The following is a 13441-nucleotide window of genomic DNA, read 5'->3' on the forward strand; positions in this document are numbered from 1 at the left end:
AGGGGGTGGGGACAAGGTAAACAGTGGTGGGGACATGGTAAGGATGGGTGGGGACAAGGTAAACAGGGGAGGGGACAAGGTAAACAGGGGTGGGGACAAGGTAAGGATGGGTGGGGACAAGGTATACAGGGGTCGGGACAAGGTAAACAGGGGTGGGGACAAGGTAAGGATGGGTGGGGACAAGGTAAACAGGGGTGGGGACAAAGGTAAGGATGGGTGGGGACAAGGTAAGGATGGAGTGGGGACAAGGTAAACAGAGGTGAGGACAAGGTAAACAGGGGTGGGGACAAGGTAAGGATGGGTGGGGACAAGGTAAACAGGGGTGGGGACAAAGTGAACAGGGGTGGGGACAAGGTAAGGATGGGTGGGGACAAGGTAAGCAGGGTGGGGACAAGGTAAACAGGGGTGGGGACAAGGTAAACATGGGTGGGGACAAGGTAAGGATGGGTGGGGACAAGATAAACAGGGGTGGGGACAGGGTAAACAGGGGTGGGGACAAGGTATACAGGGGTGGGGACAAGGTAAACAGTGGTGGGGACAAGATAAACAGGGTGGGGACAAGATAAACAGGGGTGGGGACAGGGTGAACAGGGGTGGGGACAGGGTAAGCTAAGAAAGTGTGGAGGACTTTCAGTGTATCAACACAAAACACCCAACTTGTGTATACATGCCCAGTCCAACTTGTGTATACATGCCTAGCCACCATGTTTCAGGGGGAGTCAGGAGAAGTGGGAATGAAAGGGGAGCCTGGCCTGGCTGGATATGATGGCCTACCTGGAGCCAAGGTAAGACATGGAGCCACATGCATGGAGCAGGTGAAATAGATCAACCTAAAGTGATGCATGAATACATTATACATTGCCTCTTACTCTTTGTCTCAATGTTTCATCAGGTGAATGCTGAGTAAGTGCCATGGTTAATTTAAGTAAAATATGTTAATATATATATATCTTTATGTTTATACAACACAAGGCGTGTGTGTGTGTGAGTGTCTGTGTGTCTGTGTGTCTGTTTGTGTGTGTCTCTGTGTGTCAAAGAGAGAGAGAGAGAGGGGGGGGGATGCCCAATTTTGATCATTCAGGAAAAAGAAATTATATTGCACTTTATCTTGTGTATTTTTTCTCACAGGATGCAAAAAAGCCACACGTCTTTACCTTGCTATCAGTGTACAGCAGACATGATCTGTCAAACAGTAGCTTTGAAATAGAAACACTTAACATGAGGTGATGAAATGATTGGCTGCTTGAAGGGGGGTAACTCCGTGCAGGAAATGTTATCAAGCATACATGGGAAGCCATATTGAGATTTATCACCTCCACCAATACACAATCTTTGCATTAATGAATTGTAGCCAGCCCTTGTTTGCTGTCATACGCTGGATGAAATGTTGATATTTGTTTTTTTCTCTTACAGGGTGTAAAAAGATCTATACGAGAAGGAAAAATTATATCATTAAAGGTATTTCTGCCGTGCAAGAAGATCAACCACTGAAAGACTCAAATACTTTTTATGTGTTTTTTTTAAGAAGGCTAGTTCACTTTACTTTTTAAACATAACATTTCAGTTCTCATGATATCTGAAAATACTAATTACGAATGTAGAAAGCCAGAGCTGTTGTTCCAGGTCATGAAGTATCCTTCCCTTTGATATTTCTTTTCTTCCTTCCTTCCAGGGTTCAGATTATGAAGTAGTCACAATAAAGGTTGGTTGAAAAACGTACACATGCATGCAGACTTTGGTAGAAGGACACATGCATGCAGACTTTGGTAGAAGGACACATGCATGCAGATGTGGGTTGATGGATGACTCCTCATAATTTATATTTTGATTTTTTTTTTTTCACTGATTTCTGCACAGTTTATTTGGGTGCATTTTTCTTCACCGTTTCTTTGAGCTTGCTCATGTATTTTCACGGACCAGTTTTGTTTGCTTTTTCAGTTACTGCATGAAGGAAGCAGGTTGTGTCTGTATCCACGAACAGATCCTTCCTAAGTTTGCATGATATGCCACCTCTGAACATCTGTTATACACAAGCTAAGGGACCACTCATTTTACATCCTCAAGGGGCCTGAGTCATAATATCGTTTCAGTCAGAACTTCAAAACATAAAATGTCCAGTTTATTCATGGAGCTAAAACATGAAGACAAATTATTTTTGCTATTTAAACCAACTTTTATATCTATCCCCTTACCCCAACTATGTGAAATGATCGGTTCCCGACTACCCAGAAAGTCAGTGCTGTGATCTCCTGATTGGCTACTGCCTGTCACGCTGTCTTCCTTGACTACCTCCCCTGTGTTGTGTCGCTGTGTTGTGTTGCCGTGTTGTCACACTGTAAAGCATGTGCATGTTGTGTAGGGTGACCGCGGACCACCCGGTCTACCGGCTGGACTGGAGCTGGACGAATATGGCCAGAGAATCATTGAACTTAAGGTAGGTCGGTCAGTTTAACAGATCCTAGCAGTGGTCCATAGGAATGATGTTATCTGGAGCAGTAGTGGGTTGGGGAACTATCTGTGGAAAGGTAGGCTAGTGGAACTGTCTGAAGCAAAGGTAGGTTGATGGTGCTCTTTGGACCAAGGGTAGGCCAGGGGAACTGTCTGAGCAAGGGTAGGTCAGGGGAGCTATCTGAGCAAGGGTAGGTCAGGGGAGCTATCTGAGCAAGGGTAGGTCAGGGGAGCTATCTGAGCAAGGGTAGGTCATGGTACTATCTGAAGCAAAGGTAGGTTGATGGTGCTCTTTGGACCAAGGGTAGGTCAGGGGAGCTATCTGAGCAAGGGTAGGTCAGCGGAGCTATCTGAGCAAGGGTAGGTCATGGTACTATCTGAAGCAAAGGTAGGTTGATGGTGCTCTTTGGACCAAGGGTAGGTCAGGGGAACTATCTGAGCAAGAATAAGTAATTTTGTGCTGTCTGAAGCAAAAGGTAGGTCAGGGGAACTATCTGAAGGACGAGTAGGCACATTTCTTAGTTTTGGTATGGTGAAGGCTAAGCAATGCTCCACTGATCATCTGAAAAGTGTCGAGCAAGGTGCCTCTCAGAAGAAAAGTGACATTGTAAAATGTTTGTGCATGTTTGTGATGTTTGCACCATAGTGGTTGATACAAAGACTTCCCCTTTAAAGCATCTTGCTCCTCAGCAGCTGACATCCAGGGAAACATTGCTGCTTAGCAATTCCTGTTTTACCTTGAGTGATGGCTGATACAGACATGAATGGCCTGTACAGTGAATGATGGTCATGGTGCCTAATATTGATAGTCATACTAAAGTAATTATAACAGTAATTAACAGTTTAAACATAGTTATGTCTAAATTCATTTTGTTCCCAAATGAAGAAACAAATATATTTCTTTTTCTCAGGTAGAACATTGTGTCACAAAACATGTTGCCTTTACCCTTATGATGTGGCCATCATGGTGTATATCACTGCATATATCCTGTTACATATATGTCCGTAATTCCCCAGGGTGAACCTGGGGAGCGTGGTCATCCTGGACCACCTGGTGAAGCCGGACCACCAGGACTTCCAGGGTACGACGGGATTGTTGGACCTCCAGGACCAGCGGTGAGTAGGTTGATGGACTCCAACAGAAAACAGAAGTTTAACCGGATTGTCTTATATTGCAGCCTGGAAATAGCATTATTTAACCGTGACAGTTTCTCACCAAACCTAACTTGTGTAACTATACATTGTCTACAAATTCGGTCAAAGGATTATTTAGCTGGAGCAGGTTCTAATGTTGATGTTAAAAGTGTTTTACTCTTCAGGAAATAATTGCTGTCTAGAATGATGGTTACATGTACAGTGGAAGCTGTCTAAACCGGCACACATCGGGACTGAAGAAATAATCCGGTTTAGACAGTGTGCCAGATTGTAGAGCTGACACGGTTACCTACAACTAGAACCGAACCAGTTTTGTCACTCTCATATACATTGTTGTATCACGTGGTTCTCTCAATTTCTGTCTCAACACACTAATTACATTTACAAATACACCCATACTGAACTAAGATTAAATTATCTTTGTCAGCAACCATGTAGTTTCAATGCAGGATTAATTGGTGACAATACCATCTTGCCAACTCCTCGCCATGCGCCGGATTAGACAGCACTGATTACTGTATAAACACATATTCGGGCGGCTCACTTCATGCCGAGATCCGGAATTGACTGCTGCCAGACTGTAGAGCTCTTAAATGATGATAAATGTACTAGCCACGGATGGGACTGAGATTTTATGCCAGTGTTGACAACTTGCCGGATTGGACAGCTGCCGGTTTTGACAGCTTCCACTGTATTATTTATATTTATTATGCTACAATGTAAAACTTGTGTCTGTTCGGAGACAATAAAACTGAAACAGTGAAACAATACAATACATCACAGGATTCATCTGTGTTGCCTTATGGAGTTGACCTGACTGTGTGTCTGTTGACCTGACTGTGGGTTGACCTGACTGTGTGTCTGTTGACCTGACTGTGGGTTGACCTGACTGTGTGTCTGTTAACATGACTGTGTGCATTGACCTATGTGCGAGTTGACATGACTATGTTTGACTTGTCCTGACAATACATGAATTGACATGACAATGCTTGAGTTGAACTGATATGACTCTACATGAATTGGGCTGACTGTGTGAGTTGACCTGGCTATGTGTGAGTTGACTGACAATATGTGAGTTGACCCGACAATGCGAGTTGACCTGGTAATGTGTGAATTGACCCGACAATGTGTGAATTGACCTGGCAATGTGTGAGTTGACAGACAATGTGTGAGTTGACCTGGTAATATGTGAATTGACCCGACAATGTGTGAATTGACCCGACAATGCGTGTGTTGACCTGACAATGTGTGAGTTCACCTGGCAATGTGTGAGTTGACCTAGCTATGTGTGTTGCAGGGCCCGCCAGGACCAGTAGGACCTCCAGTGAGTATATCTTCCTCACATCCACATGGCAATCACACAGCACACAGCTCCAACAAACAACACATTCAGGTGGTGGCTGGATAGCCCACCTGTTTGTGGTGGCCCATCACACAGATAGTCCGAGTTTTATTCTGTGTTCTGTTTGTGGAGATAGTACTTGAAATGTGTTATATGGTTCCAAGATACTGGAGCTGCTATAAGCCCCAAATTCATCATATACTCACCAAACCATCATCAGATGTTGAACAAGGAAGGTGTAGAGATCATATATTCCTGTATTCAGTTGTTGGCAGTGTATGCCCTGGCAGTCAGCTTCTTGTGCAGTCATTGTGTTGCTACTTCTGCTTATACATGTTGCTAGCTTCATGTAGCCTGTGTATTGCCTCCTTCCTAGTCCATACATTCTCCAGGTGCGTGCATCAATACACCTAGGGTATTTGCCTAGATAAACTCCTAGATAAATCCAGAGTACATGGCAGCCCTGTTGTGGGAGTGGGTCCCCTGTTGTAGGAGTGGGCTCCCTGTTGTAGGAGTGGGTCCCCTGTTGTAGGAGTGGGTTCCCTGTTGTAGGAGTGGGTCCCCTGTTGTAGGAATGGGTTCCCTGTTGTAGGAGTGGGTCCCCTGTTGTAGGAGTGGGTTCCCTGTTGTAGGAGTGGGTCCCCTGTTGTAGGAGTGGGTCCCTGTTGTAGGAGTGGGTCCCTGGTTGTAGGCCTGGGTTCCCTCTTGTAGGAGTGGGTCCCTGGTTGTAGGAGTGGGTTCCCTGTTGTAGGAGTGGGTTCCCTGTTGTAGAAGTGGGTTCCCTGTTGTAGGAGTGGGTTTCCTGTTGTAGGAGTGGGTTCCCTGTTGTAGGAGTGGGTTCCCTGTTGTAGGAGTGGGTTCCCTGTTGTTGGAGTGGGTTCCCTGTTGTAGGAGTGGGTTCCCTGTTGTAGGAGTGGGTTCCCTCTTGTAGGATTGGGTTCCCTGTTGTAGGAGTGGGTTCCCTCTTGTTGGAGTGGGTTCCCTGTTGTGGGAGTGGGTTCCCTGTTGTAGGAGTGGGTTCCCTCTTGTAGGATTGGGTTCCCTGTTGTAGGAGTGGGTTCCTTGTTGTAGGAGTGGGTTCCCTGTTGTGGGAGTGGGTCCCTGTTGTGGGAGTGGGTTCCCTGTTGTAGGCCTGGGTTCCCTCTTGTAGGATTGGGTTCCCTTTTGTAGGATTGGGTTCCCTTTTGTAGGAGTGGGTTCCCTGTTGTAGGAGTGGATCCCCTGTTGTAGGAGTGGGTCCCTGTTGTAGGCCTGATTGGGTTCCCTTTTGTAGGAGTGGGTTCCCTGTTGTAGAAGTGGGTTCCCTGTTGTGGGAGTGGGTTCCCTCTTGTAGGAGTGGGTTCCCTCTTGTAGGAGTGGGTTCCCTGTTTTAGGAGTGGGTCCCCTGTTGTAGGCCTGGGTTCCATGTTGTAGGAGTGGGTTCCCTGTTGTACGGGTGGGTCCCTCTTGTAGGAGTAACCCACTTCTTGTGGGTTCCATGTTGTAGGAGTGGATCCCCTGTTGTAGGAGTGGGTTCCCTCTTGTAGACCTGGGTTCCCTGTTGTAGGAGTGGGTTCCCTGTTGTAGGAGTGGGTTCCCTGTTGTAGAAGTGGGTCCCTGTTGTAGGAGTGGGTTCCCTGTTGTGGGAGTGGGTTCCCTCTTGTAGGATTGGGTCCCCTGTTGTAGGCCTGGGTCCCTGTTGTAGGAGTGGGTTCCCTGTTGTAGGATTGGGTTCCCTTTTGTAGGAGTGGGTTCCCTGTTGTAGAAGTGGGTTCCCTCTTGTAGGATTGGGTTCCCTGTTTTAGGAGTGGGTTCCCTGTTGTAGTAGAGTGGGTTCCCTGGGTTCCCTGTTGTAGGAGTGGGTTGTTGTAGGAGTGGGTTCCCTGTTGTAGGAGTGGGTTCCCTGTTGTTGTTCCCTGAAGTGGGTTCCCTGTTGTAGGAGTGGGTTCCCCTATTGTAGAGTTGGGTTCCCTGTTGTAGGAGTGGGTTCCCTGTTGTAGGAGTGGGTTCCCTGTTGTAGGAGTGGGTCCCCTGTTGTAGGAGTGGGTTCCCTGTTGTAGGAGTGGGTTCCCTGTTGTAGGAGTGGGTTCCCTGTTGTAGGAGTGGGTCCCTGTTGTAGGAGTGGGTTCCCTGTTGTAGGCCTGGGTTCCCTGTTGTAGGAGTGGGTTCCCTGTTGTAGGAGTGGGTCCCTGTTGTAGGAGTGGGTTCCCTGTTGTAGGAGTGGGTTCCCTGTTGTAGGAGTGGGTTCCCTGTTGTAGGCCTGTGGGTTCCCTGTTGTAGGAGTGGGTTCCCTGTTGTAGGAGTGGGTTTCCCTGTTGTGGGAGTGGGTTCCCTGTTGTAGGAGTGGGTTCCCTCTTGTAGGAGTGGGTTCCCTGTTGTAGGAGTGGGTCCCCTGTTGTAGGCCTGGGTTCCATGTTGTAGGAGTGGGTTCCCTGTTGTAGGAGTGGGTTCCCTGTTGTTGTCCCTCTTGCTGGAGTTCCCCTGTTGTAGGAGTGGGTTCCCTGTGGAGTCCCTGTTGTAGGAGTGGGTTCCCTGTTGTAGGAGTGGAGTCCCCTGTTGTAGGAGTGGGTCCCTGTTGTTTGAGGGAGTGGGTTCTAGTAGTAGGCCTGGGTTCCCTGTTGTAGGAGTGGGTTCCCTGTTGTAGGAGTGGGTTCCCCTGTTGTGGGAGTGGGGTTCCCTCTGTTGTAGGATGTTGGGTCCCTGTTGTAGGAGTGGGTTCCCTGTTGTAGAAGTGGGTTCCCTGTTGTGGGAGTGGGTTCCCTCTTGTAGGATTGGGTCCCTGTTTTAGGAGTGGGTTCCCTGTTGTAGGCCTGGGTTCCATGTTGTAGGAGTGGGTTCCCTGTTGTAGGCCTGGGTCCCTGTTGTAGGAGTGGGTTCCCTGTTGTAGAAGTGGGTTCCCTGTTGTGGGAGTGGGTTCCCTCTTGTAGGAGTGGGTTCCCTCTTGTAGGATTGGGTTCCCTGTTTTAGGAGTCGGTTCCCTGTTGTAGGCCTGGGTTCCATGTTGTTGGAGTGGGTTCCCTGTTGTACGGGTGGGTTCCCTGTTGTGGGAGTGAGTTCCCTCTTGTTGGAGTGGGTTCCCTGTTGTAGGAGTGGGTTCCCTGTTGTAGGCCTGGGTTCCCCTGTTATAGGAGTGGGTCCCTGTTGTAGGAGTGGGTCCCCTGTTGTAGGAGTGGGTCCCTGTTGTAGGCCTGGGTTCCCTGTTGTAGGAGTGGGTTCCCTGTTGTAGGAGTGGGTTCCCTGTTGTAGGCCTGGGTTCCATGTTGTAGGAGTGGGTTCCCTGTTGTACGGGTGGGTTCCCTGTTGTGGGAGTGGGTTCCCTCTTGTTGGAGTGGGTTCCCTGTTGAAGGAGTGGGTTCCTTGTTGTAGGAGTGGGTCCCCTGTTGTAGGAGTGGGTCCCCTGTTGTAGGATTGGGTTCCCTGTTGTAGGAGTGGGTCCCCTGTTGTAGGAGTGGGTCCCCTGTTGTAGGAGTGGGTCCCTGTTGTAGGAGTGGGTCCCTGTTGTAGGCCTGGGTTCCCCTGTTGTAGGAGTGGGTCCCTGTTGTAGGAGTGGGTCCCCTGTTGTAGGAGTGGGTCCCTGTTGTAGGAGTGGGTCCCCTGTTGTAGGAGTGGGTCCCCTGTTGTAGGAGTGGGTCCCCTGTTGTAGGAGTGGGTCCCTGTTGTAGGCCTGGGTTCCCCTGTTGTAGGAGTGGGTCCCTGTTGTAGGAGTGGGTCCCCTGTTGTAGGAGTGGGTCCCTGTTGTAGGAGTGGGTCCCTGGTTGTAGGTCTGGGTTCCCTGTTGTAGGAGTGGGTTCCCTGTTGTAGGAGTGGGTCCCTGGTTGTAGGCCTGGGTTCCCTGTTGTAGGAGTGGGTTCCCTGTTGTACGGGTGGGTCCCTCTTGTAGGAGTAACCCACTTCTTGTAGGAGTGGGTCCCTCTTGTAGGAGTGGGTACCCTGTTGTAGTAGTGATTCCCTGGTTGTGGGAGTGGGTTCCCTGTTGTGTCAGTGATGTGAGCCGCATGCCCTTACCACACTGATGATGCAGCTGGCACTTGATGTCCATACTTGCATGTTTTCTTCAGGGCTTAGCAGGAAAAGATGGCATGCCAGGAGAACCGGTAAGTATTATCCATATTTCTGTTGGTGCTTGGCAGGCTGTCCAATACACCATGCAGTTAAACCAATCTTCAGATACTCCAATATTCCATGCAGTTAAACCAATCTTCAGATACTCCAATATTCCATGCAGGCAATCCTCTGATTTTCCAATAATCCGATACACCAGGAGAACAAAACAGAAACTTCTGGTCTCCCCCTTACTGAACTCAATTCACAATGTATGGTCTTTTTCTGAACACATGATTATTATTGGGGGTATTTATGTTCCTCATTATCGCGCAGTGTCTATGCTGTAAAGCAGTAAGATGTCTCTGCAAACATATTGTTGCATTTTTCACTGCCATTTGGTATTTTTAAAGCCACAATATCACAAATTTGCTTCTATGGGAGGAGATTTTAGTATGTTCTTAAGTAAAAGGATTGTCCATCTACCTCAAGTATGAGGTTAACGAACAGACCCCCTTCTTGGTAAAACTGTGAGATAACTAAATAGGTATGGCAAAATATAATAATTTTCTTGTTCAGTATACCTTATAAGCTTTTGTGTGTGTCTTGTCTCATTGTTTATGGCTATGTTTGCTTGTGCGCTGCCCAGAGCAAGTGATATTCCCAAACAGTAGGTCACTGATCAGACCAGTACATCCAATCAGGGGCCATGTTGTGGGTCAAACATTTCCCATCATGCCCTTGAGTGTTATGGAGGACATACCTTGTAAACAAATTATATCCATTATTTCTGTATCCGCAATATCTGTACCCTGCTTAAGTGGAATCTTTCACTGCAGTCACAAACTATCCTCCATCTTGTACAACTGTCGTGGCACAGTAGTGTGGAGGATGTGCTGACTGCAGCAAGGTTACCCATACTTGTGCACACGACTATAGTCATAATACAGTCATAATTTTCAGATTCCTCTTCTAATCTTGTGTAATATTTTCTAATAATCCCCCAAAGCCTCAACATGATATTAGGCTGGTGAACTATTTTGTCCAGATGTCAAGTCTTTGATAATAATGATCATTTGGCTATGACAAGAAAGCTTCAAATATATAAAAGAAAAATATAATAAGAAAATGTAAGGGTCTGTACATGGTCAATAGTTCATCAACTGTCAACTGAAGCAAATGGCAGATCAAGAAAGAACATTTGGTTCGGAGGCCTAATACCACCCAGTCGTGAACACAAGCTGCATTTTCCCTATTATGAGCACTGCTGCTATTTGATACACATGGTATTCCACCCTGCTTGGCACTGTCTCTTGTCATGTACTAATACAGGGTGAGAAAGGGGAGATGGGCCTACCGGGGGATGCCCGGACGCTTAGGGTCGAAAGGCGCGAAGGGAGAGTTGGGCAAGCCAGGACTGACCAAGTTCAATGGAAAGCCGGGTCCCCAGGGGATACAGGGGCCCAAGGGAGACGTAGGTCCTGCAGGACCCCAAGTGAGTGGTTGCATGTGTCGCTGCACTGTGACCCTGCTGCCATGTATAGCATGTGGAGCCTGCATGGACGCCTGTGTATGGGGATACAAACTCAAGCATGTTGATGGGCAGGTTCCCGTACCCCGACACCTTCTTAATGAAAAGTATCTGACAAGTGTTATCACAGATGAATTGATCCTTGTTTTACTGAACAACTTCTTCTGAAATATGCAAAGCTGAAGGGAACCTAAAAAAAGTTGAAGTGCTGTTTGTTTGATTAATCTTGATGATTTGGTATATTTTGGGTTTCTTGTGATTTCTCTTCTCAAAAGATTTTCTATTTAGGCTTGAATCAACTCTGTAAATAATTCTCTTTCAGTAGTCTCTATCAAGAAAATCTGTAAAACATTTAATTACTTGACCATATACCCCAGGTATTGATGGCTCTCAGCAATGCTTGTAGTTCCAGCTTCTTGTTGGAAATGACAGGTCAAGTAATGGGGGACTTCAACCATCGCAGCGATGCCCTTCAAGCAGATAGTTGTGTAACTGCGTAGCTCCCTCTTCTCTCGGTTTACCTGCATGTGCCAGCAACATTGACAACCACGGTCATCTTTCTCCCCCCTCATTAACACTGCCTTACAATCCTGTCTCACAGCAACATTGACAACTACGGACATCTTTCTCCCCCCTCATTAACACTGCCTCACAATCCTGTCTCCCAGCAACATTGACAACCACGGTCATCTTTCTCCCCACTCATTAACACTGCCTCACAATCCTGTCTCCCAGCAACATTGACAACCACGGTCATCTTTCTCCCCACTCATTAACACTGCCTCACAATCCTGTCTCCCAGCAACATTGACAACCACGGTCATCTTTCTCCCCCTCATTAACACTGCCTCACAATCCTGTCTCCCAGCAACTTTGACAACCACGGTCATCTTTCTCCCCTCATTAACACTGCCTCACAATCCTGTCTCCCAGCAACATTGACAACCACGGTCATCTTTCTCCCCCCTCATTAACACTGCCTCACAATCCTGTCTCCCAGCAACATTGACAACCACGGTCATCTTTCTCCCCCTCATTAACACTGCCTCACAATCCTGTCTCCCAGCAACATTGACAACCACGGTCATCTTTCTCCCCCTCATTAACACTGCCTCACAATCCTGTCTCCCAGCAACACACACAACACCACCATAGGAAACACATTCACTTAGTCCTGGACACAGTCACCAGTATTTTTAATCTTTACGTACTTGTCACTAAACCCACTCCATCACTAGATTTGTTTGTGTAGCGAGTAGATGTCACAAGTGACCAGTCACCTCACAAACTAGCAATTGTACAGATGACGACATTTATATATACACTTTTATATTTACCTGCACCTATGTGACACTATCTGCTCAGTAAACAGTGTTACCAGTTGTGATCAGCACAATACTGAATGTACGGGAAATATTTGGTAATTATTGGTTTTTGCTTCATTTAAGCATCATTCATGACTTTATACCACATATCACACATTGTGTGAGGGAGTGAGAATCTCATCCATGTCTCCACTTAACACGTTCTACTTGTAGCCTTTAACTAACTCTATTGTGTTTATCTATCACATGGTTTACCGATCCGCCACCAATGTTCACAATGTGGAATAAATGTGGGATAATACATTATGCAGTCAGTGTATATGTCAACCACTATAGACAGTGGTTAGGAATCATCATCTGTAAACCAAGTGACAAGGAAATGTTTACTGGGAGCTGACGAGACAGCAACTGTAACAACTAATCCCGCTGCTACCAACACTGTTGTCATGTTCATTTGTTTTCTGTACTGACACTAATGTCTAACACCTAATGTCTGTAACCAGTCCAACTTGACTGCATGCGTTGACGATGTTGCGTTGACGATGTTACTAACATATTGTGTTGCAGGGGAAGCGAGGACATAAGGGTGAACGTGGGGGTGGGTATGATCCAGACGGAAGCTTTCCCGCTGGCTTCATCCTTGGCCCCCCCGGTCCCCCCGGACCCCCTGGTCAGACGGTGAGCGCCATGTTGCCCAGCAACCCACTCCCCCGCGCTGCTGTCATTTAACCTTGAATACTGCCCAACACTAGGAATGCAGCTCTAACCCAGCTCATGCCTGCATGCACTTTCGTTGTTCTGTTTTTTGGTTTGCTTCATGGCCAATTTTTATTTCATCATTGTTCTCTCCTCATAACCAATCCATGTAATCTGCACAATGTCCTTGACCTTCCAATGTCATGACCTCCTCCACAACGTCCTGGACTCCTTGATGAAGTCTGGGCATCTTCCAGAATCTCTTCCAGATCAGGAGTTGGCAGCTTCACTGGTTCACAAGTTATTCATTCATTGTGAACACTGCTTTTGTTATAACACATGAAATATTATGACAGACTGAACTTTAGCAACATAAGGATCAGTCTGTCATGTCCATATGCTACTTTGCTGCAGTCACAAACCATCAACAGAAAAAAAATATTAAAATTTCCAAAATTGTAAATTTCAAATTTCATTAATTCTGTTTAAAACAGCCCATCCTTGGCTGTTCTCTTGTGACCTCCTTCTGTCACTACAAGACCGTTTTGGTCACCACGCGGCCACTTTCAGTCACTGCTGACTGCAGCAAGGAGGATCATGGGTAATGACTGCAGCAAATGTAGGTCAGCAAGGGAAAGGTCATGCAGCTCCAGATCTCTTATGCAGTTACCATGGAAACATGCTAAATTTGTATAAAACTAAGCTTGCTCATGCAAGTTATCTCCACTTGGTCCATCGATTCCAATGATCCTGCAGACATAGAGAGCTGGGTGGATCCATGCCTGCCCTGTTAGACAGTATTCTGATTGATGCATCGTCTACATGTTGTCAGGTTCAGTGTTTCTATTGTAAACATGGGGGTGATATTTGAATAGAAATGTAAGTGGGAACTGTATCCGGACAGCATGGAGGCTGACATGTTTG

General features: G+C 46.9%; 1 protein-coding gene across 7 annotated transcripts in view; it reads left to right on the top strand.

Annotated features, from left to right (window-relative positions):
* LOC124281413 (collagen alpha-1(XXIII) chain-like) overlaps positions 1-13441 on the top strand; it is a 145378-nt gene that overhangs the window by 84759 nt on the left and 47178 nt on the right. For 3 of the 7 annotated variants that reach the window (XM_046717455.1, XM_046717460.1, XM_046717458.1), the window contains exons 7-11: positions 714-785; positions 2360-2434; positions 3466-3564; positions 4901-4927; positions 8983-9018. In XM_046717455.1, coding sequence (XP_046573411.1) covers positions 714-785; positions 2360-2434; positions 3466-3564; positions 4901-4927; positions 8983-9018 — 309 coding nt within the window. Of the gene's footprint in view, positions 1-713; positions 786-2359; positions 2435-3465; positions 3565-4900; positions 4928-8982; positions 9019-10297; positions 10461-12388; positions 12500-13441 lie in introns of all 7 variants that reach the window. The other 4 variants (XM_046717462.1, XM_046717457.1, XM_046717461.1 and 1 more) reach the window with 4 other exon arrangements.

The sequence above is a fragment of the Haliotis rubra genome, unplaced genomic scaffold (genome assembly GCF_003918875.1).
Source record: "Haliotis rubra isolate DU_JTF1 unplaced genomic scaffold, ASM391887v1 Scf284, whole genome shotgun sequence".
Classification (NCBI taxonomy): domain Eukaryota; kingdom Metazoa; phylum Mollusca; class Gastropoda; order Lepetellida; family Haliotidae; genus Haliotis; species Haliotis rubra.